General features: G+C 38.7%; 2 protein-coding genes across 4 annotated transcripts; one reads left to right on the top strand and one right to left on the bottom strand.

The window, feature by feature from the left end:
• Positions 1-5,519: 5,519 nt before the first annotated feature.
• LOC122653945 (RNA-binding protein 25-like) lies at positions 5,520-15,484 on the bottom strand. 3 transcript variants are annotated; one of them, XM_043847908.1, is made up of 7 exons: positions 14,814-15,484; positions 13,157-13,407; positions 12,847-12,999; positions 9,550-9,946; positions 7,471-8,127; positions 6,685-7,220; positions 5,520-5,996 (listed from the first exon to the last, which is right to left on the bottom strand). In XM_043847908.1, the coding sequence occupies exons 1-7, from the start codon at positions 15,427-15,429 to the stop codon at positions 5,745-5,747; spliced, it is 2,862 nt and encodes a 953-aa protein (XP_043703843.1). In that variant the 5' UTR covers positions 15,430-15,484; the 3' UTR covers positions 5,520-5,744. The 3 variants fall into 3 exon arrangements, with proteins under 3 accessions (XP_043703843.1, XP_043703844.1, XP_043703845.1); XM_043847909.1 differs by having other exon boundaries at positions 7,471-8,121; XM_043847910.1 differs by having other exon boundaries at positions 7,471-8,118.
• Positions 15,485-19,376: 3,892 nt separating this feature from the next.
• LOC122654146 (bidirectional sugar transporter SWEET5-like) lies at positions 19,377-20,769 on the top strand. Its single transcript, XM_043848122.1, has 6 exons — positions 19,377-19,463; positions 19,707-19,743; positions 19,838-20,054; positions 20,152-20,313; positions 20,412-20,531; positions 20,629-20,769. Exons 1-6 carry the CDS (start codon positions 19,421-19,423, stop codon positions 20,767-20,769), a joined length of 720 nt encoding a protein of 239 aa, XP_043704057.1. The 5' UTR covers positions 19,377-19,420.
• The last annotated feature ends 4,638 nt before the right edge of the window (positions 20,770-25,407 follow it).

Genomic DNA, 25,407 nt, shown 5'->3' with positions numbered 1-25,407 from the left:
CTTATTGTCTTTCTACAAATGAAACCATTATTTCATTGGTGTGCTCCTATATGCCACTTGTTTAGAGAACTCTTTCTTTTTTATGTTTTTTAAGGAGAACGAGAGAGGACGAGAAATCGTTTTATCTAATAGGAGACCCATGTTCAAAGTAGAAAGAGATTGTCAATACAAGGATTCACATGGTCAAAATGTGAGAGGGCATGAAACCACTCTCTTTTTTTCCACAATAAATGGAACTACACACTCAGTTGGAGATATTTTTCCTATCTACTTTATGATTTAGTTTTCTTCACCTTTTGAATCGTTATCCCCTCCAATTCCTACAATTCCTCATAGGGATGAAAATGATGACCTTACCCCTGTCCACTTTCCCCTATTAGAGAAATTAGAGATGCCCGCGAATTGGAGGTGATAATTATTCTCACCTTTCAGTCAACAAACTATCCATTTGATGTGAATAACTTCTACGCCAATTGTTGAAGGTTTGAAATACCCTTTTGTAGTTCAACTAGAATGTCAATCCCTTGGATGAAGAGGTTCTCTCTTCACTATAAGATAAGAAAAACTCGATTCTTTTACGTTTATCTTTTGCTTCATTTTTCATCCTCTGGTCCCTTCTTCACAAATACGATACATGGTTTGTATTCATGATATAGAAAGTTAGGGAAAAAAATCTCTATCCAAGAATGTGATCTATACCAACACTCCCATGAGTCTCTCTCTCTCCTCTCCATATGAAAAGACACCTCTCCCGAATTTTTATTCTCTGCTGTTCACTGCCCGAACAGCACAGTGCTGTCCCCTCACATGGGGCACAAAATGACGACTTAACCACCCTCGGGCAATGTGTTCGGACAGGAACATTAAGTCATCATTTCACCCCCATGTGAAGGGACAACAGGTGCTGTTCGGGCAATGGACAGCAGAGGATAACAATCCCCTCTCCCCCTTATGTTTAGGAGGAGAGAGATAAACACATGGGAGTACAGGCGTAAACCACACTCCCGCACAGAAACTACTTCCCTAGAAGTTAATCCGGTTACACTAACTTGCTTTGCTTGGCTCAATAAGAAACCAAGGATGCATGCAATGCATGCACCATGTGTACTAGTTGAGAGAAGGTTGGAATCACGAGGGCAAGAAAGATGGACAGCCTGTGATTGACACTTGCACATGTACAAAGGCTCTGTTTACTTTGTGGAATTCCAGTCCCACATGAATAATTGATCCCTTTGGGGTGATTAGGTCAACTTAACTCAGAGAGAGGAATTCTATTCATGGGAATTGTTTAGAGATGAGAGGAGAGAGACTACAATCAACCACCTTCCAGCCGTCCTGCGTCCACTTGTCACATTCAGGTGGGACCTGGCATGTGAAGGTGGGTCAGGAACAATCAGATGTCAGGATACCCTACCATTACAAAACTCAAGCACTCCAAACGGGATTCCATTTCATAGTTCATACCACCACTTATTTAGTCTACCAAGCAAGTTATAAGGTACACTTTCACATGTGTTTATGGCCAATTGTTGTCTCTCTGCCCATCTCCATTTGGTTAATAAAAAGATCTAAAATTAAGAAGCCAATTTTCTTTTATCCATGGTGAAGAGAGAATCTCTTAATTCACGGGTTTTGGAGGTTGAACGTGACCTATAAAATAATACGTACATTTTAAACTTGTATAGATGCAAAAGTGTGGTACAAGTCTTTACCCCAAAAAAAAGTGTAGTACAAGTTACTATTGAGCAATCTCTGATTATTGATCAATTGGGTTAAAATGTGCACAAGTAAATTTTGAAATGTCCATGGAGGAAAAGGGCCAAGTGGTGTGTTCCTCTATCTTCACTTTTAAGTGTTGGAAGCATTTGTCTTCACTATGGTCTTACCATATACTTGGTTGTAAAAAGAATTTCTCCACTGAAGGACCTGAAGGACCTATTAGAAGGTTTGTTCTTCACTGGGAGAAAGTTCAGGAGAGCTTAAAATCCTGCCTGAAATTTTGCTGCTACACTTGTAGCAGAATTGTTCCTGCTACACAGCTGGCAGCCAAAGAAATGGAATCTAAAAGGTATTTAGAAAATATTAAAACCTACAAGAGTATTTATGAACCTAAAGGGGAAATGAATTATTCCATTTCCTTGGCTGCCAACCTTGTAGCAGGAAAATTTAACAGTAAATTTTTTTTCTAAAAACCCCGAAGGTCAAGGCCTAAGGAAGCTGAAGGTCCTGAGTTCGACTCCGCCTCCCCCCTTGGAGCCACCCACCTAAGAAGAAACTCCCTGATGAACATGAGGGCCCCATCATAGTTTGAGGGCCCTTATGTACCAGTTTTGCAAGTGACCGATCCAGATACTGTGTCCATAACATATCAGTGAGGAGGGAGAGGGATAAAATGGTCAAAATCCCATTTTTTTTTAAAAGAAGAATCAGTGGCAAATTTATCCGATACAGCCAATCTGTGCCAATATTGATCCGATACTGTATCAGTTTCTAAGTTGACCAATACCGTGCACTAAAACCTTGCTGTTCCCACTCGACACCAAATCCAATGGTGGAAAAAACCTAAATCCTCCAAATAATCTACAACACAATGCCCAGTCTGTGTTACGGACACCACATTTGCGTGTTCACAGTTGGGTTCACATTAGCATTTTCAATCCAAAGCATAGCACCCAAAACGAAGTGTGGAAGCAACAGCAGGGCCGTAAGTGAAAGCACAAGATGCATCAAAACGAAATACAGAGTAAAATTAGCAATGAATCCAGAGCGTACCATAATTGCACATGCATGTTTGTTTGCGGAGATGGGAGGAGCTTCTTTTCAATTTTTGGTACTAGCAGAGATTAAGCTTCAATTGAATTAAAAATTGGAAGAGAGAGATTAAGTACCTCCAACCATTAAGCCAATATGGATTATAAGTTCAGACTTGCCAAGCTGAGCTGTCAGAGTATGAGTTTTGCCAACACACTCCTAATCCTTGGATTGGTTCTCTACCGAGGCAACCATACCCAACTACTGACGACTCTCTTGTGGCATTAACTCATCAAGCTTACAAATAAAAATAAAATTAGCACCAACAGCATGCTAAGAATGTCTCCGCCATTGTGAAGTTACAACTCAACTAAGCCTTTTCCCAATTAAATGGGGTCGGCTACATGAATAGTGTTTCTCTTTCAACATTTCGTTTAGAGCCATGTTGCTAGTTAAACCTAGGCATCCATATTTTTGTCACTACTCCCATGGTTAACTCTCACTCCTTGCCAATGCATTCAATGGACCACCTTGGACATGTACTACCCACCTCAAACAACTCTCTCTCAATTAGTATCTATCTTGAGCCACCTCTAAAACGCTTCTAAACTGTTTATCTCTTATTTTATCTCTTCTAGTATTGCCCCCCATCCACCTAGCATCCTCATTTCAGCTACACATGTTGCATCTTTGCCACCCAACACAGCTCCGTATATTAACTAAACTTTTCTCACACTAATGGAGTGGACTACAATAATCCTGTTACACTGTTCCAAGGCATTCATATCTTTTGTCACTATCACCCCAAGTAATCTTCAGCCTATACTTGGTTCTTTTTGCTCCTCTAATCTACAAATTCTCACTCTTCACTGGCGCATTTGAATGGACTACATCAAAAAGGCTCAAACAACCTAAAACAGATATCCTTCAACTTGTCTTATTGGGCCACCCCTAAAGCACCTATAGCCTGTTAATTTCTTATCTCTTCTAGTTTTGTCACTCATTCACTTAACGTCCTCATTTGAACTACATTTATTTTGCCTCATTTTGTCACCCAACACTCAGCTCCATACATCTCTGGTCTTATGGCTGTCCTATAAAGTTTTCAAATGTTTCAATAGAATATTCCGATCACAGAAGATCACAAGTGCAAGGCAGCAAACAAGAATATCTTATCAATAATGGAGGAAAATGAAAGTTCCCTCATGGCTGAATACACCAAGACTAGAGCCCTGTATCCGTGAGAAGAGATACCATCACTTAGGGGCAACATTGAAAGCAGAAATTTCAACACTTGGAAATCGCAAATGGAACTCAAAACTCAAAATTTCTAATGGCATTTATTGCATATTAGATCATACCCACAATACAGTAAAATGCTTGTGCCACTATTTCTTTGAGTACAAATGTTTACCTATTGCTCAAGCAAACATATGCACACCACAGATAGAGGGCTGCAAACGCTATCTCCATTGACATGTAAAAAACAATGCAATCACTAGTATAGTATAGCATGAGATCCTAACAAGCTAAAATGGGCAAACCAATCCCTCAACATTGATTACTTGAACAACAGTAGAAAATAATACAGAAATGAGATCCATCCCCAAATATTTTTGAGATTATTTCACAGAACAAAAAAACAAATGAATCCTGAATCAAAAAGCAATTTAAAATATCAAGGATGCCCACCATAAACTTCAAGTCAAAGAACCAACAAAGCTAACATTTTGAGACAATTTGTCACAGAACAGAAAAACAAATGAATCCTGAATCAGTAAGCAATTTGAAATATCAAGGACACCACCATAAACTTCAAGTCAAAGAGCCAACAAAAGCTGAAATACATTAAAAGGAGAGCACAGAGCTGATTTTTGGTCCACGACTCCAGACTAGATCCTGCAACATGACCAAGTCGCATAGATCCATTGAAGAATAAACTCCCCATTCCCCATTGATGCGAGGATTTAGGCAGACTCATTGGCAAGAGGTACCATTGGCGTCCCCAAAAGTATATTCCTTTTCAGTAATTTCTCAGATGCTTCATAGTTAGCCGGGTGGGAAAAAAGGGGGGAAGGAGGGGAGAGCGAGAAAGTTGGATTTTCAGGTACCGAGATGGAATTCTATCAAAAAAAAAAGGGTACCAAGATGGAAGAGATGCATACTGTCTTTTGTAGCACCTCCCTTGCCACGTTCTAGGCGTACTCAAGCTCTTTTTGATTGGATATAAAATCCAGCAAAGCAAAATACTTTTATGGAGAAATGACCAATAGCATAGCAGAATTATAGCATTTTGGATGGAAGCTGAAGGTGAAAATTTTCCCTTCGACGTATTTTCTACAAAAATCAAAGGAGTCCAGTTGCAAATTTATTATATTTATAGAGTACCTGACTTAATTGCTGAATTACTGTTTGTACTAATTACAAAGTTCCCATATTGAAATCACTCGGCAAGACTATATGCATGATGAAATTTGACTGACATTTTCAGCTATGTATGACGTACCTGCAGACAAGAATCAAATCTTCGCACTGCATTTTTAGATACCAACAACCAGTAGTCTATGCATCATTTGTCGAAGGGCAAAGAGACATCCAATACAAAGCAGAGAACGATGAAAGAAAATATAATAAAACTCACCGACATCACTCACCTCCCCCAAATGGCTATACCAATTCACAATTGTAAGAGCACACTGGTAAAAATGCAAGCAGAAGAAAACACTGGCAAAGCGGCAGGCAGATACATTAATCATCTCAGAGGGATATTTTTCAACAAAAATGAAAGTGTCATTAATAAGAATCCACAACAAAATTGGCATTTGATTGCTTATGCAAACTAATACACATTTAGGAAGAACAGGGTCATGAGACAAATGGAAGGATAAGTCTTTTTCCATCTGATTTATGTTTTCTACAATTATAGGGAAATTGACAATAAAAGAATGGTATGATACTGCTCATAACACATGAAAGAAAATACCTGGCTTTTTTCAGGCCCTTGGCTTCAATGAAAGACCCGTCTCTACTTTCTTTATTTCAAAAATGAGCATCCTCCACATCTTCAGCACAAACATTTCAGCTTCGTCATCCAAAATGGATTGCAGCAGCTCCAGCATCTGGGATGCCTGTACATGCTTTTTTGTACTGGAAACTATGTAGTCAACAAGAGTCACTTCCTCTTCACCAAGAAACTCAGTAATCTTCTTTGTGATCCAGGGTCTCATTCTCTCATGTAACTCATGCTGTTGAAATCAACAAAACAGCATACATATTCAACATTATATGCATAAGAATGAAACTGAAATTGGATTTTCCTAAGATATTTAATCTTTATTTAGTAAGAAATAAGGCCTATAAATTCATCAGTGGACTCCTCTCTCCCTGTTTCACAAGGTTAGGTTCAATAGAACTCACTTCCCCGAACCCCCCCCCCCTCCTCCCAACTTTATGTCTAACCCACTTTGGTTTTTATATTTGGGCTGTCTGCATTCCATTGGACCAACCCACCTCAACCTGTTCCAAACCAAATCTTTCAATGAATAGAAAACAATATAGTGTTACATTGGATAAAGTCAACGTAGAAGTAGCCCCAACTTGTAATAAACGAGACCCAACTGCCACTTGGTCCTTTGTTACCAACAATGTTGTCCATGTAAGAGTATATTGAGGATACATTAGCAAAGCATTGGTAAATCTTCACTCCTCAGTCACCACAGTATTCTGTTTTTCCCACCGTTCCTCAAAACGGGTGGCTTGGGGGATGGTGGGTGAATGAATACCTGTGGCTTTCAGTTTTTGCCTCTAAGAGGTTGTCAATTTGACCATGAGTTTATAATCTGACAACAGGGTTTCCGGCTCTACACAATAGATCCACACTCTAAAAGAAGGGAAAAAGTAAAAGAGCTGTCTTGTGCAACAAAAAATCCATACCTTGTCATAGACAGCCCAGTTTATCTCAAACGAAAACAACTCCTCTTTGGTCTTCGGGATCATATCAATCAACTGTTTTGCATCTACAAGTTTCTTCTCCCTGTTTTCATCTCTGGCATGATTACTGTCCTCATCATTGCGGTCTCGATCTCGTTGACTCTTGTCAGTAGAACGCCTATTTCTATCCCTGTCAGAGTCAGACCTCTCTTCCTTAGTATTAGAATTGGAGATACGTTTAGCAAATTCAGTAGCTGCAGCCAAATTTGAAGATGGTGCCCCAGAAACAGAAGGATGGATGCTTTTAAGTTCCTCAGTGGAGTAATCAAGGGGAACCAATGGTCTCATTTTTTTCTCCTTCTCAGCATCATCATCATCCTCTTCATGGAAAACCGAAGGAACAGCAGTTCGTTTTCCTGATCCTACCAGCCCAAACCCCAGTTTACGAGCAGGCGCATTGCTACTCTGCCTCATATCTGAAACAGCAGCTGGTACCGTGGTTGCTTCATCAGCAATACCATTACCTAGAATCATATCCCCTATAAAATAGAAGTTTGAACCCAAATCAAGCATACATGCAAATACACACAAACACGAGATAATAGAATTCACCAATCAGAATCATTGGCATGCATATGCAAGCAAGTACAAACAAGACTCACCAGCATGACCACCAGCAACAAAACACTTGCATGCACGCAAGCACATAAACACACAAACTCACACAGAGATATACATTCACAAGCACAAGATGCCCGGCAACATGCAAACAAATCACAAAAGACTTACCCGCATGATTAAAATGACCAGAGTCACCCTCATAAGCCTGTTCACCATTACTTTCTTCCTGCACAATGGACTCATCCAGTCCATTAGCTACCTCAACCTTGGGTTCATCTTTCCGCATCTGCTGCTCCTCGATAGCCCTCCTCTTTGCATCAGCAATTTCTTCCTCTTCCCTTAATCTGTCAGCCAAGTCGTCCTCCTTCTCCCGTTGCCTTTTCTTCCTCTTCTCCTCATAAACACTACTCCTGTGCCTCCTCTTTCTTGTATCATCATCATCACTCTCATCCTCTTGATCCATGATCTCTCTACGGTGTTCCCGTTCCCTTTCCTTCTCCCTTTCTTTCTCATGCTGGCGTTGATACTCTTTCTCTCTCTCTCTCACCTCCCACTCCTTAACTCGCTCCTTGTACAAACGATCAGCCTCTCGAATCTTCATCTCTCGATTCCTTTCCCTCCTAACTCGTTCTCTCTCTCTCTCCCTTTCATACCTTTCCAGTTCCCATTCCTTATCCCGTTTTAGATCCCGTCCCCTGTCCCTATCTCTGCCTCGCCTGTCATACCTTCTACTTCTGTCCGGTGAGCTTGTTTCAGGCTTATCATTCTCACTGGTGGGCTTGTTTTCACTTGTTGTCTCATCATCGTTTTTATCTTCTGCTCCATCTACAAGATTAGGAACGGGCACAGTTGAATCACAGAAACAGAAAGTACCACAAATATAAAAGAAATGACAATCAGAACTATAGTATATTGTTAATAACACTACTCTCATCAACATCCTCAACTGTGTTGTCATTAGCAATGGTACCAGGCAAGCATTAATAGGAATAAGGCAGAAGCAGGTTTAGACTTCAAAACCCATGACAGGTTCAAATCAGTTCTCAGAAGAGAATTTCCTAAAATCTGACCCAACTCCGCCCTGAAGCAGTCACTGATATGATGCCCATCATCTCATGAGACTCATCTAATTTTCAGAGACTCCCACTACATTTACCTAGTTATTGTTACCCAAATTATGCACATATATCAATCTGAGCTGTGCAATCATCTACCTCGTGCAGGAGAGCTCTTTGAAAGAAGGGTAAATTTGACAAGATTATTTAACCATCAACTAGTAGGTCCCTTCTTAATTTCTTAGAGACAAACAAATGTAATTCTGGCATCAGGAGTGATAAATTTGTTCAGTGGTTAAAATTGTTAATTCTGGACTAAAAGATTGTGTAGATGTATAGAGGGGTTCCACAAATTGGAAAATTTGTACCATAATAATGAACATCCTGGTAGAGAAGCCCCAAGGTTCCCAACTCAACACACAGACATAGTGACAGAGTAATCACTGTAATACCAAGATTACTCTTTATGTAGATCAAAGAAAGAAGAATAATTTTTGGATTTAGGTGTAAGTTTCTATAATTTTTTTTCTCCTTATGAGTTGTTAATTTTGTTCTTGAGCCATTACTTCCCATCCAGCCATCATCTATGCCTAATGTTCTGAAGTGTTTAAGAGACCCCCTTCCATCCTACCTTCGATAATAGTTTGAGCCCCATCTGAGGTGGCTATAGGCTACTACTGTTGGTTGATCTAACGTTACTATTTTGGGAATTCTTCTGTACCTTTGGTTCTGATTATCCGTTTTGAGAGAGAATTTCACAGATTCCTATTCTCAAAGACAACATTACCTACTGTTAAGTGTCAATTTGAAGTTGTTCAGACCAAGGACCACAGAGTTTACTTAGTTTCTAATTCTGACAGCAAGCTGCCACACCCATTACATCTGCTGTGGGCACCAATCTGACCCTTAGATTGTGTTTATATTCTGTGTGCCTCATTACCACTGCCTATCCCTATTGTTGATCCAATTGCTAGTCCTATAACAACCCTCATTACTGCTGTTAATCAAGGGTGACCTGCTGTACTTCAGTGCATTCGATCCTACATGGGGTTTAGGGTCTTGCTGATTAGTGGAATTAGCTCATCAATCCGGTAATTTTGGATTTATAAGAATATGAGCACTTACACCATAGAGGATTATATACTACAAAGACAAATAAAAACATAAGGACTGGCATCTGTCAAAAACTCACCACTTTTCATTATATCCACATCTGAGTCCCCATCCCTTGATTTAGAAGGCATTTCAGAGTTTGACTTTGCAGAACCATCAGCAGTAGTCGGAGCAGGTGGAGGGGGTGGTGGTTTGGTCTTTAACCTCTCCTCAATCATACTTGTAAGCTTCTCCAAAGCATCTCCATCAGCTTCTTGATCTTCATCAGTCACAATACCAAAGGTGGAACTATCTTGATTTTCTTTATCCGCTGAATCACTCTCATCCTTCTTCTCAGAGGTACTTTGAGGTTCGCTTTTCTCAGAACCTGGTTGACTTTCTTCCTCGTTTCCAGTTTCGTTGGGTTTCTTTTCTCTTTCAGTTTTCTTCTCAACATAGCGCTCCAGGTATTCTCTTGTTGCTTGATTAACATTGAGCTGTAGAAGTATCATACTTAGTACACTTAGTTCATCGAAAACAGGACAATGATGAAACATGCGCTAGCAATAACAAAAAAAAGTGTTTAACTAAGCAGTTGAAATGATACACTTGTAGATACTGCCAATTTCCAAATGAAATTCTTGACGGTAGCTCCTACAAACATCCTCAAACTGCTAAAGTATAATTATTTCTTTGGAAAACCTTTCACTGAACTGCTACTAAAGGAAATGGCACAGACATGCATCATGTGAGCTTTACCAACCCCCATGGCCAATGTAATGAGCCCCTTATATTCAGCAATCAGGATGGCCACATCAATCCATGTAGTTCAAAATAGCCTAACCACTTACAAAAGGCTGTCTAAATGTCTGCTTAGAAATCTCTTTCCCACATGCACATTATACCATACATCATCTGAGTAAACTGCAGTAGATATTTGTTGGCGATCCATCTTTCTAATGAGAAAATTTTTCTGGAAGAAAGAAGAGAAACCCCCAAGAAAATTTCAAATGCAAGGGGCTAATGAACTGCAAAGGAAGAGCCACCCCAACCTCCTCCAACACAAAGGAATATGTTTTTTTTTTTAAAAAGGGGGAAAGAATCTAGTCTCCTTCAACTACCGTGTCCCAGCCAGGCCAAAGATCTATAAAGAACATGTCCTCAAACTCCTTTAGAAACACACCCAGCACCCGAAAGGGGTGGGGAGATTCACCGGCAGAGCATGCTTCATAATTATCTTTTTTCTTGTAAACTTTTTTTACATAAATTTAAAAAATAAAAAAAACCCCTCTATGAAACTGGACACACTTATTTTAATGCAAATATTACCCATACTTGCTTTTTGTCTTCATAATTATATTAATCTCATGAAACGAAAGACCAATAAATGCCCTTCCCCAACATGTGAATGGGGGTCTGCATGTTTGTGTGGGTGCACACACATGCAACCAAGAGGACATATTGATGTGGATCCGGGGTCACAAAAACCCAATTCGGATTGTTTATAGGCCCACCCAATCCGCATCAATAGATCCTCTTGGCTGCATTTGTGTGGGTGCAAACACATGCAGCCAAGAGGACATATTGATGTGGATCCGGGGTCACAAACCCCAATTCAGATCGCTTATAGGCCCACCCAATCAAAAAAACTCAAATAGTGATGATAGTGGAGATATTGTAATTAAAGGAAATCAAATAACAAAAGCAAAGGCATCATATGTGAGTGAAGAACACTTATAAGTAAAAGGGTAATCTTGGAAGGGAAAATAAAATAAAGATAAAAGAAACTTAGGGATACAGAGGAGAGCAATATAAAAAAAGGGAATTAAAAGAGGAATGTAGAGATGGTTCACGAAGCACCTAGCCTCAGGCAGGATCTTCTTGAATAAAATTCAATGCTGATTTGGTCTTCAAAAAACTAGGCAACAATTGAAGAACTTGAAGCAGATCACACAACATAATCGATTGAAATAGAAACAAAGAAGAAAATAGAGAAGAAGGATAGGATTGAATCGAGTATCCCACTCTCACCTACAGCCTCTCACCGTGTTTTGGTCTCTCACAGAGCAAAGCACAAAATTATATTTTTTTTCCTCAATCTCATTAATCAAATTCGTCTACAATGCTTGCCCCCCTTACAACTTTATATAGAAAACTCAAAAATAAACTCAAACACTGAAAAGGAAAGGCCTAACCCTATCCTTAACTAATAAGGTAACATAAACTGACCAGGAAACTAAAATGATGAAAGAAACCGACTCAAAACATGACTCTAACTAAACTAATGAAGCAAATCTCGTTTTCCTAATTTCGACCCATATTTCAGGCTCATTAAATTGGCCCATTACAAAGAAAAGACATGGAATCAAAGGCCCAATGAATACATAACCCAACCCAAGGCTTATTTCCATTAAAATAAGTCGTTTTCATCCTTGAGCACAGAACTCATGGCTCGCGGAAGATCGAGACGAAGAACTCCTTTGTGGAAGCACAACTGAGTCTGCAATTTTGAGGCTAGGAGTTCTATTGAATGCACACCATTATCAGGCCAAACACTACATGGGAGTGAGGTATTTGGTGTCTGAAACGACCACTGGCAAAGAAGGGCAAAGTTGATCTAAAAATTGGTTCTGCAACTCACTCATACAGCAAGGTTTGGGATGGGAATCCACAGGTAATGTCTCCCTAAAGTAGGACTTCCTTTTCCCCAAACTTTCTCGGTGATAAGGACTGAATTGATGGACCTCAATCTAATTGTAAGGACTGTTACCATTGCCCAGAAACCAGGAAAACCAAAAAAGAAAAATGAAGGTGAGAGATCACAAGGAAGAGAAAGGGGGGGTATTGCTGGGAGAAGAAGATAAGAGAGAGATCACAGAGAAGGCGGGAAGGAATCGAACAAACCAGGCCACGCAGGCACACCAGACAAGCTCAACTCATCTTTTTGTTCTCAAAATCTACTCCCATCATTGGGTTACACATATATTAATAAAACCAAGAAAACAAATCCTCCTAATTACTTCCTAAAACTTAGACTAACAAAAATAGAAACACAATAAAACTCAAATTGGAAATTTCACCACACTTCTACTAGCTACTCAAAATAAAAGATTACATATATTTCCCAAATAAAGTAAATCCTAAATATCCTATTGAACCAGAACAAGGTTGGGATTCCGTTCGTCTTGGTCTGGGTTCCCCAAACAGGTTTGGCTGGGTCCAACAAACTGCTCTAGATCGCATATTTAAACAAATCGAATTAAATGCATGGTGGAAAGTTCCCACCCGTCACCAATTTAGCCATGACACTATTACTTCAACAATAAAAGGTGAAACCTTGCAGTCAAAAGATATAATAATATAATTTAAAAAGAAAGAAATATAAGTCCAACCATACCACCAGTTCTTGCCCATCAACATTAAATTTACTCAGCAGGCGCAATGCACGAAGAACACCTTCTGCAGACTCAAATTCACAGAACCCAAAGCCTCTTGGAGTTCCATCAGAGGGATCTTGAGCACGTTTCCAATTCTTCACAGGTCCACAAAGCTTCACAATATACAGAATTAAACATTCAGGAAACAATGAAAAGAAAATATCCACAAAGCTAATTAATGAAAATAAACTCCACATAGCTAGACCACAAAGAAAAATCGGAAAAACAAATATAGAACATTTTGCTAAAATAACAAAATAAATAACTAACCCGAAGGAGAGAGAGCATAAAGTCATTTTCCACAGTTGAAGCTATCTTGCCAACATAAACGGTGGTTTGAGGTTTCTCCGTTAAGGGAACAATAGGAAGAACTGGCCTGACAACAGGAGGAACAATTGGAGGATGGATTCCAGGAATAGGAGGGCGTGAGAGCGATGGAAGCACACCACCTGCTCCAGGTGGGCGTAGAGGAAAGGCGGGGCGAACCATAGTTTGATATGGAGAAGGGAACCGAGGAATTCCTGCATTAATGCAAACAATATCTATGCAAATTTGTCAGAACAAGCTTAGAAACTACAATAATTGATGATCCTCCTTCCCACAATTAAAGATATCTATGCAAAGAGGAAAGAATTTGATAGCAATGATTAAATTTTTTTACCACACAATACAATCATAATAGAGACGGGGCAGCACAGTCATGACAACTATCACCTGCTGGATATATAACCTGATGAAACATGGAGAAAATAGCATCCAATTTATCAACTATGAATATGTAAAATCAACTCACCTTATATAGATATCTTCTTGCACAAGAGTAGCCCCCAGAAGATATCCCAGGCATAAAATTGTGAAACTGAGCAATATGAGACTTGCAGCGTCTCACTCACACCAGGAAAATTGATGGTTCAACACTACACTAGAAGTTCCATTATCTTTATGTTGCCTAGTAGTTAAACAGCTGAATTGCACAGCATAACGAACACAAACAAAAAGGAACACAGGGAGAGGGAGAAAGGTACTGTAATAAAGAGATCGTAATACCTTGGAACACAAGCGCAATGAGCAATCAGTTGCTAACATGGTCTGCTGCCGGGCCAATGAAGAACCCATGAATGCCAAAAAGTAAAGTACCATTATATCTACCAGTAAATAGCTTAGTAGAAGAAATGCAGCCAGCGACTATTTACTGTGTAAAATGAAAAGACTCAATTGGTGGCACTATCAATAAATTTGAATCTGGAAACTCCGAAGGATAATTTGAACACAAACAAGAAGTCCTTCTTAAGAACACAGATTTTCATCGAAATTCAAGGAAACCAAGAGAATTTATGCATACCAACATAGGTGTTGTAGTACGGGATCTTTAAAGAACCGCGAGATGAAGCCTGCCGACCTTTTCTCACCGTGATTGATCACGACACTGTAGGAGAAAACATCCCGTCATCGATACCTCATGCATCCCTTATCTAACTAACAGGACTTCTCACACAGCCTCGGGGACTCCTCCCAAACAAAACTCCTATCCACTAAGCCCCAGCATTAAACCAAATACAACAACTGCTCAACGTTTATTACCACCCAAACACAAAAGATTCTCAGAGCAGATGATGACCTATTTTCTGAATTTATCGTTTTTTTTTTTTTTTCTTTTCTTTTTGGGAGGGGGGGAGATAATTTATTATGCTAACAGTGGGCACACAATTTCGAAAATCAAAACAAAAAGTCTCAATCAAAATTGTTACAGCAAATACTAATATTTCATCAGTATCCAAGTTCACAACGGTTAACCATATAAATACCCATAGTTAATAAGTTTGAAAGTGCACTACAGACGTATTCAAGCTATGCACCGACGAAAAACTAGCCGGAAAGCATGCACAAATAAAACAGAGGGATACATAGGTAGGGAGGAATAACCCACCGGGAGGAGGTACCGTTCCCTGATGATTAGTAGTAGGCGCCAACATAAATCCATTGGGCATTTGCTGGTACATCGGCATCATGGCGGAAGTAGGAGGTTGACCAGGGGGGGGCTGGTACATACCAGCGGGTCGCAAGGGAGACACTGATACCGTAACCGAACCAGCTCCGCCCGGCGCACCGGGAAGCATGATAGAAACAGGGTTAACTCCAGGAGGCTGTATATTGGGGTTCTGAATGTTATGATTCTGAAAATTAGGGTTTGTGAGGGGAGTGAACTGAGGAGTCGGCAGAGGAACTGGCGTCACAGTGCGGAACGAGGGAGCCGAAGGAGGGAAAACTCCAGGAGCAATTGACGACGGCACGAATGATTGGACCAACGGTGGCGGCGGAGTTATCAAAAGAGAATTGGAATTAGGGGTTTCTGCGACAGTACGAACAGAAGCAACAGCTGAAGACGTAGGTGGCAACTCCGACAACTCCGACGGCGATGAAGATGATGGAGCAGGCGTAGGCTGCGACGGATCTGGTTGGGTTGGTTGAATGTCCGGTTTTTCAGATTCATAAGTGTCTGGCTGGTCATCTGGTAACGCAGGTGAGGAATAAGACTCCGCCATTAGAGAGAGTTTGGAAGAACCACCGATGGATGATTCTTGAGCGTGCCCTAAAGAGTAAAGAAAAACTTGTCTCAGTCACTAGACACGATTCACCTTGCGGTTCTATACTTCTCAACGCAGAACCCCAGCCCGACAATAATTCGGTAAGTTTCTATATATCGCGACTTTTTTAATTTCTTTTGAATCCGATTCGGATTCAAATGAATAATTCGTAAAATTCAGATGGGAAGGATTCAGGAGCACAGCAGCACCACTATTGGCCAATCACATACAAGGAAAACGCATCGTTCTTTAAAAGGCTGTAAAGGATTTTTATTTTTTATTTTTTATTTTTTTTTGGGTAAAGTGTAACGGAATAATCTAAAGGGATATACATAATACACTCAACTGCCGGATAATAAAATTAGAACGTTGCCCGGTTGCGTGGTCCTGCACCAGCACGGGGTTGGAAGCAAGTATTCGGGCATCTACCGTGGGGAATTTTTTTTTTTGTTAAAAGGATGCTTACATTAATATGATAAAAAGTTACATATTACATTCCAGAGTACACCTTCTCCATTGCATCATTCTTAATCATTTCAGAGAGAACCAAAGGTAAGCCATCCAAAGTAAAACAAAAAATCTGGGCCGTATAAGTGAATCCAGCCAGATAATCTGCATAGCTATTAATCTCCCTTACATGGTGAATGAAGGTGCAGCTGCGAAAAGTGTCCCACAGGTCACGGATCGATAGGACACATGGCAAATATGTGTTATCTTTGTTCCAATTCCATCAAAAATAAAAATAAAAGGAAACAGATCTCTGTCCAGACTGTGGCCTACGCCAGCACTCCCATGAGTCTATCTCTCTCCTCTCCATGTAAAAAGACACCCATATCCCATTATTTTAAGGAGGAGATAGATAGACACATGGGAGTGCTGGCGTAAGCCACACTCCCATATAGAAAACTACTTCCCAAAAATTAAAAATTAAAAAAAAAAATCTTATGTTCAAAGTTGAAACAAGCACAAAACAGTATAATGACACTAGGAGTACTAATGTCGATATGAAATAGAACACATAGCTATGTAACAACGAAAACATGGGAAAAATCTCATGGAGGTGGTTCGAATTTTGTCCGACACTGCTATAGTAGGGCAATTTCTTATTTTGTATCATGAACACAATGTATCTAATACTAATATCTAACTATATTCTTTTTCTCATAAATAAAAGAAAATGGGAATGTGTTCTTTGTCTTGTGTGGCTCTTGTATCAGTACGGATCAATGGGATCATGCACGGAAGCATCAATAGGATATCTCGGTGCAAGAACCATACTCTTTTACCACAAAGTCCTTTTCCTAAAATATATATATATATATATATATATATATATATATATATATATATATATATATCCATATATTAAATTTGAGTGCTTACATAATGAAGAGTTATTTTCCCAGTTTTGTTGAAAAAATAATTTCTCAACTAAACTTTACATAATTCGAATTGGGGTAACTAAAAATAAAAAATGACAAGTCATGTGGCTTCTATCCCACTTTCTTTCAAGTGCATCTTGTAGTAACCAAGATGATGAATTGTAAAATTATAATCTTTTTTGGATTGTTCATTACCTTATTCTCAAAAGTTAATTAATGTCAAAGTAAGAAAGGGTTTTCAAAATAATTGAAAAGATCTTGTTATTATTTATGTAAAAGTAAGATTTTTTTGGTCGTTGGAGTCCAAGTTTCCTAAGGTTGATTTTATGGCTGCTATTGTTCAAAGAAAAAGAGCATGGCTACTCATAGAATCTTTAGCTTTTGTTATTATCAGAGTTTTGCAGGGAAAAAAAAATTGATCGAAAAAGGAGAGTCTCTTGAGAATATTCAGACTTGATAGACACTTACCAAAAATCTAGAAGCAAATGGATAGGCTTAACTAACCGGCTTATGGATGACCTTTTCTTTACGGCTGACTCTGATTTTGCTGTTGTGGTTGTTGATAGCTTTGCTAGGAGCTTGATCTTATCTTTCTATATTTTCCCTTTAGAAATATACCTTCGTCGAGGAGTTGTAGCAATGAGCCTTGTTGGAAAATTTCAGTCATCTTCTTCACCTTCACCTTTGTTGGTATTGGATTGAATCGATTTGGGTTTTACAAGACCATTAACAGCAAACTAACACCGTCAAGCTTCATGGGGGTTCAAGTAATAGTTTCAAACATTGGGGTGTCAAGCAACCGGGGCATAATACAGGAGGTGTACAAGTAAATTACCCAAAAACAAATCTATGTAACCGAATAGGGGTCCAAGTTTGGCTTGACAAGCCCGAACCTGCCCAAATTCGACTATGGATATATAAATATATAATATAATATACAATTATACATAATAATATCATACATATGATTAAAAAAAATAGGGCTAGTCGGCCTTAACTAGCCAAAAAAGGGCAACAATAGGAGCTGCCAAAGTCATTCAGCGCTAAGGTGGGTTGGTTGAACCCGATAGGGCTAGGCCTATGCTATGATATTCCAGCCTGACCACGGGTTGAGTTGGGCGAGCTGGGCTTGGGTAGAGCTAAGAGGACCTAGGGTTTGGTTGAAGGCTTATCACTTCCAATTTGGTTGAAAGCTAAGATCCCACCTTGGGCAATGTTTTCGGGTAAAAGATAGGGTGATCATTTCCGCTTCCATGTGAAAAATTGGAGGAATTGGAGGAAGCAACGACTTGGAGGGGATAACGATTCCCCTATTTAGTTAGGAATAGGGTTAAGTTGATTGTTTTATTTACCAAAAAAAAAGTTGATAGTATTATCATTGAATGGATACAGTGAAAAAACGAGTAGATACAGATGTTTGCCAAAAACAAAAGGAGCAGACATAGATATAGTACGTAAAAATAAAAAGAAAAAGATATAGATATGGATATAGATACAAGATGTAAAATTAAAAAGAAAAAGATATAGATATGGATATAGATACAGTACTTATCATCCTAACCGTCCGAACATGGTTTTAAGAATCGGGATCAGATTGACCGTATCAGGTGATTCGTAATGGTATCGGCTGACACCAATCCTAATCATGGTTTGAAGTATCAGTTTTGGATCACCTATTACAGCCAAAACTGCACAATTTTGCAGGTGATCAATACCGATACCATGTCAATGGAACAGTACAAACAAGGGGTAAAATAGTAAAATAAATCAATTTTGATCAATACCGATACCATATCAATGGAACAGTACAAATAAAGGATAAAATAGTAAAAATAAATCAATTTTTAAGAAACTCCAGACGTAAAATTGTTCAATATGGCCAATTAGTACCGATAACATAGCGGTATTGTATTGATTTTGAAAGTAACCCGATCCAATACCGTACATCAAAACCAATGATCCTATCATCCTAATACCTGGCCAATCCCGTATTTGCGGAATGCTACCGGAAAGGGAATTCAGCTTTTGTTTTGGTAATTCGGATCAGTTATGAATGGAACTGACACTTGTCAGTTTTAAGAATAGGATAATAATGGATGGCTTCATTTAGTAATAAGTATAACAAATAAGGTCAATAATGTAAAAAAATAACCGTCAGATGGAAGTCATGCAATCCAACACCCAAGTGGTCGTTTCTGTGTTTTCGGCCAAGATAAGAGGTTTTCCCGCCACCTTAAATTCGCTAGTCTTCCGTCCCGTCAAGTGTTCTTCTGGTAAAGATAAAACTATAAAATCCAATACAAATGGATAAAAAACTCTTTCGTTTCAATCGATTCAAAAATTGAAAAAACAAAATCACTTTTCATCCCTATCGATCTCTACAATTTGTTTTCGACTCAAACTCAAACTCTCCCAATGCAGCCGAGTTCTAGTTGATTTCTTACTTAAACCGATCAGTTCTTTGTTTTTTTTTTCCTGTGTTCCTTTGATCCCCATCCAAGAAACACTCTCTTTTTTCTTTCTCTAATTGCTGTGTTGCTTGATCTGTGAAGAAGAGTCAGACAAAGATGGTTGATACGGAATCCATTCGGACTGTCATCGGAGTCATTGGTAACTTTAAGCGAATCCAGATCAATTCCAAACTACATTAGTTGATTAGATTTTGATTTAGAATTTCTTTCCTTTTTTTTTTCTCAATCCATGAATTATTTCTTTATTATTGAAATCTTTGAGCATTAATAATTGAAGTGTTCTTAAATAGTTAATAGATCAGTACTGGACCTTCTTGTAATGATTTCTATACTTTTTACAGCAAGAATTCATAATTTTTTCGATCTTTGTCTTTGGTTGCAGGAAATGTGATATCTTTCTTCTTGTTTGCATCTCCGATGTAACTTTCTATCTCCGTCTCTCTCTGTTTCTGTTATATATAATTTGTAATTTTAGATTTTGTTATTGAACAATCGATTGGTACATACTTGCAGGCCAACTATATACAAGATATGGAAGATGAAGGCGGTGGAGGGATTCGAACCTGATCCGTACCTTGCATCTATATTGAATTGTTCGATGTGGGTCTTCTATGGTCTTCCCTTTGTTCATCCCCATAGTTTACTTGTTATCACCATTAATAGCGTCGGTCTCTTTTTGGAGATCATCTATATCCTCGTCTTTATCATTTACGGCACCAACAAAAAGAGAGTACGTTAACCTAAACGATGGAATTTCTAAACTAAATTTTCTACAAGAATACGAACTGAAACATTCACTATTTTGGTTATTAATTTGTTGATTGCAGATGAAAATTGGTCTGGTGCTGTTGGTTGAAGCAATTTTCTTTGCAGTGATAGTGGTCATTGCGCTTCTCTGTTTTCACACAACCACCAGGAGGACTCTGTTTGTTGGGATTATTTGTGTGTTCTTCAATTGTTGTATGTACCTGTCGCCACTCCTTATCATGGTAAGTTTATACTCTGCTACTACTGCTGCGCTTCTTTCCTTCAATTTCCCCTTTCTCACTCTCTTTTTTGTTTCTCTGTGAATTTTTTTTTTCCCCAGAAAAAGGTCATCACAACAAAGAGTGTTAAATACATGCCATTTCTGCTCTCGCTGACCAATTTTCTCAATGGTGTGTGTTGGTTGATTTATGCGCTCCTCCGTTTCGATCCATTCCTCCTGGTAATTTAATCTTTTATCTATTATTAGAAAGAGAAACAAAAAAACTACGTGAAGAGTTTAATTCTTGGACTGATAAGTGGAATTTGTGATGTTGCAGACTGGAAATGCAATAGGAACACTGGGAGGTTTAGCTCAACTCATACTATATGGAATCTACTACAGATCAACACCAAAAGACGATGATACAGGGAAGGAATCTCAATCTCAGGTGGAACTCTCCACTCAAGAGACGATTTGACACCAATGATCAACACTGGAAACTCTTTCCAGTTGATTCACTTTTTTTTAGAATTTTTTTTTGAGTTGTTCTCGTCGTCATCGTTCGTCGATCTTCTCGTCGACGTCTGTCGTTTTTTTTGCAGCCATTTGCTTTTGAGATTTTGGTTAAACACTCTTTAACAATGGTTAGCCGGAAATGGAAAAATTTAATCTCTCAATTGTGGTTTTTTCGATGAGAGTTGAAGAAGTCGGGTTGTTTGCATTTATTTGTTTGGATACCTAGAAAAGAAAAAACATAATGAAACAAAAATCATGCAATGATTGATCTATTTCCTTCCACAATTGTTTGAAGGCCTTAGATGAATGGGTATCGGTCAAAATATCGATATGGTGTCAGATCGATTGTATTGAACAAATTTGTCTATGATTCTCTTTTAAAAATAGGTTTTTTTTATCAGTTTATCTCTTGTCTGTACCGTGTCATCCATATAGTATCAGCATGGTATTAAGATCGGTCACTTGAAACCGATACGTATCATTCAATATGAACAATACAGTACTCATACCTCAAACCATGCCTTAGACCCATTTAGCCAACTTAATCGTTTAACCAAATAATGGGTCAATTGGTCTTTGCAATTCAGGATGTTTTGACTATAAATGGATCAAATATAAATATTTTCAAGAAGATTTTTCAAATATGGATTCTCCAATGGATTTTGGACTATCTATGTACATCCACATCCTTAGTTGTATGAAGTAGACCAAAAAAATGATACTAGGGTTGATGTTGAAGGGTCCTATTTGAAATCATTGTTTAATTACATGTAAGACTTGAATAACAAAGGTAAAAATTATTATGATTATTATGGAAAGAAGAACGTTGTCCCCCTTACCCACACACAAGAGGGGGCAAATGATTGCCCCACCCCTACTGTTAGATGCCTTTGTGTGCTTCCTTGTTGGTCCCCCCTCTAGTGTGGGGACCACACAGCCTGGTAATCAACCCTCCCCCAATTATCATTTAGTCATTTGCTTTTGATGCAATTCTATAAGTTAATTTTCTTTTTAAATCAGCATAGTTATGAATGTAACACACCATTTCAATTTTTATTTTTTTTTGGTAAAAACCACTTCAACATTGGAAGCCATACAACAATAGTCGGAAAAAATATATATACTTGGTCTCTGACAAAACAATGCTCAGATGATAAGGAAAAAGGTCAAATGTACGTAGTGGCCTAAAGTTACTATCATTTTTGTTTTTGGGGGTAAAAAAGTTACTATCATGGTCATCTATCTCTTTGCATGTCGAAACACATGGGTGGCTCAAGGCATCCGGAAAGGATTGAGATCCTCTCCCGTGCGGATTGGTGTCTAGCGCACATCGTCCTGCTGGGGAGGCCTCGATCCACACGCCATTACATCGGGATGTGTGCAATGGTGTGGATCGAAGCCCCCCAGCCGCACGATGTGCGCTGGACATTGTCCGGTGCACAAGTGATCTGGAGAGGATCTCGATCCTCCGAAAAGCTAATATTCACAACAAAACCCTTCTCATAAAAGATAGAAGGCATGTACTCGGGTGCCATTGTATTACCATCTAGTCACGGAGTCAGATAGAAGGCCGTATTGGTAGAGGGAACTAGGAAGTCATCCTTTGGATTTGCTTTGTTTAGGTCCTTTAAGTCTAAGCACATTCGCACTCATCCATCTTTCTTGGGTACTAGCACAATGTTGACCAACCATTTAGGATATTCCATTATTTCTAATAATCCTTTATTCTTAGTATTACTTCGATCACAGGTTATTTTATTTGGTAAGCTATAAATAATCTAACCTTTCGTAACATCTACTCCAATCCATTTCAGCTGATGCATCTAATCAATCGATGGATCAATGATCTTTTTTCTCTTCTATCATCTACCCACCCTCACCACCGAAGACCAATTGACCAACTTGAATTCCCATAATCCCTACCTCTAGGCTTCTATATCGGTTTACCTTCCATTAATCAAACTTTCATTTTTTCGGATAGTAGTTTTGAATCCAACACAAAAGAAAACAGATGCGTATGTGTTGTGATCGTTAACAATCACTTTGTCTTTGCGCATATGGATTTTGGAATTACAGGATCAGCACAATAGGCCGAGGCACGAGGGATCAAACAAGAAATCACTAGTGCAATTTAAATGGGATGTCATAGGACATCTTCACAAAAAAAAAAAGGACAGATGTTATGTAAACTTTCTCATATTAACCTAGCAGCTTTATCCAAGAGTAGGAATTGGTAGGGACACATTATTATTATTTTTCTCATAGTTTCTTATCTTTCTTTTAATTTCAATGCATTTCTTTTTCACCAAAAGTATAGCTGAGATGCTATCCATAACTATGATTAGTTGATAAATTTGGCAATAGAAACAAAGGGTTCATCAGTGTTGTATTATTAAAAAGTGAAACAGCACACGAGGGGCTTTAAAAAAAAAGAGGTAATTTACACATACCATCCCTGAGGTTTGACTAAAGGATAATTTTACCTCCCAGTTTTGAAAAATTCTGCGTACCCCTGAGGTTTGCAAACGGTAACAAATAAGCCCATTCCGTTAATTCATGAATAATTGCTTTAAAATTTAGATTTGACTGAATTGCCCTTATCATTGGGTTTCAAAACCCTTTCAACCATTTAGGGTTTGAAATTGGGGTAAAATCCCAAATCCTCCCCCTTTGCGCACCGACAACTCATGATGGAGTTGAAGCTGGGTTTGAGCTTCCATGGTTGGAGATTGGATTGATCAAAACGTCGCCCTTTTCTTACCATTTCTCTCTATTTCTTACCCTGCAACACATAGAAGATCGAAGGTCAAGGTTGGTCGATCTGAAATTTGGAGATAGAGAAAGAAGCGATTTGCAGAGGCGAAAAGAGTATAGACTATATGTAGTTTAGAACAAGAAGTTAAAAAGGGCGATTTTGATCTTGATAAAGATACGGTAAATTGGTTTCGTTTATTTGTATATCGATTTTGGCTTCTGGGGTTTTTTTTTCAAAGTTAATAGTTTGTTACCAGGTGGAGGGTCATATTTTAAGTGGGTTTTTCAGTGGTTTCGGAAGGATTCAGCTTGAAAAATTGATGCTTTTTTAGGATCTTGGGTACTGGATTATTAGCTACTTTCGGGTTTTGCAAGTTACAGACGCTGGTGATGATAAACTCTTGTTACAAAAGATAAAAGATAAAGAAAAAGGATAAGGGTGAAGACCACTGCAAAGGCAGCGATACATTTCTTCAGTTGTTACTCTTGCCATCATGAACTGCAATAACTGTTCACATTGAGATTGTAGAAATCCCATCATACGGCATAAAGACAATTAAAAATCATAATTGGTCGATTGATTAAGCTGTATTTTATCTGGGTAGAAGGGTAGAAGAAACAGAGGAGAAAGACTAGAAGAGGCAGCTAAAATGGCATGTTCTGACATTTGACATCGCTGGAATTGGGGGTAAGTGTTAGCATTTGTAAACCTCAACTCAAGGGGTACGTAGAATTTTTCAAAACTGGGGGGTAAAATTATCCTTTCGTCAAACCTCAGGGGTGGTATGTGTAAATTATCCAATTCCAAAAAAACAAGTCATATGAGAGAGGTTGGGATTATTTTATTTATCTATTGTTCATCTTTTAACTAGAAGATACTAGATTGGACAATTTGGATCCTCTATTACCGAGTTGTCCGGCAGGATCGTGCTGTCAAGACACGGTGAGGCATGCAATGATCGCTTTACCCCCATTCGGGTAAGGCGCTCAGGTAGGGGTAAGGCGGTCATTGCACGTTTCGCTGTGTCTTGGCAGCACGGTCCTATCGGGCAGCTCGGCAGTAGAGGATATCGCAGATTGGATGACCAACAATACAACCTTAAAAGAGTTCAAAAGACCTTGAACCATCGGTTTTTTGGTTGGAGATTTTATTGTATTGATCATAGAATTACGGGGTGCTGTTCTCTGTGCCGTAGCGCAGGCTGTGCCCAGGCACATGGGGATGGACGCAATGACCACCCTGCCCCCCTCATAGGCTGTCCATGTGCCTGGGCGCAGGCTACAATGCGACACAGAGAACATTCTTCCATATATTATTTTATTTTATTTTAAGTGATACATAGATTTCGTTTTACACCCCCCACCCTCCCCAAAAAAAACAAGAAGGAGGTTTTGTAAGGCAACCATATTATTTAGAGACTTCCGAACTTGTAAAGTTGGATTTAGATTAAAAACACAAAAAAAATATAAAGAGATTTAAGGGGAGATTTTTATTGCTATATAGAAATATTCTTTTAGTAAAAGAATTTTTTTCTTCTTTATTTTATTGACACTTGTGTCTAATAATCTTGTAATCTTAATCTTTTGAGGAATAGTGGGGGCATTTCAGTGCACAAGGCTCCAGCCATTGCGGTGTTTGGAAAAGGTTATAACGTACACAGCCTTACCCCCGCTTTCACAGAGAGGCTGTTTCCAGACCCTTTGTCGATCTCAACTCTAAATCGTGGTTAAAGAAAAATAACTATACATCTACACTTTGAAAACATTTAGTATCATACATTGGACTTTAAAAAATTAAGACTCTGTTTGGTATGATTTAGTTGAAATTCATTATCGAATGCATTAG

This window comes from Telopea speciosissima, chromosome 3 (genome assembly GCF_018873765.1).
Source record: "Telopea speciosissima isolate NSW1024214 ecotype Mountain lineage chromosome 3, Tspe_v1, whole genome shotgun sequence".
Taxonomy (NCBI): Eukaryota; Viridiplantae; Streptophyta; class Magnoliopsida; order Proteales; family Proteaceae; genus Telopea; species Telopea speciosissima.
This window is presented reverse-complemented; position numbering and strand designations above follow the sequence as displayed.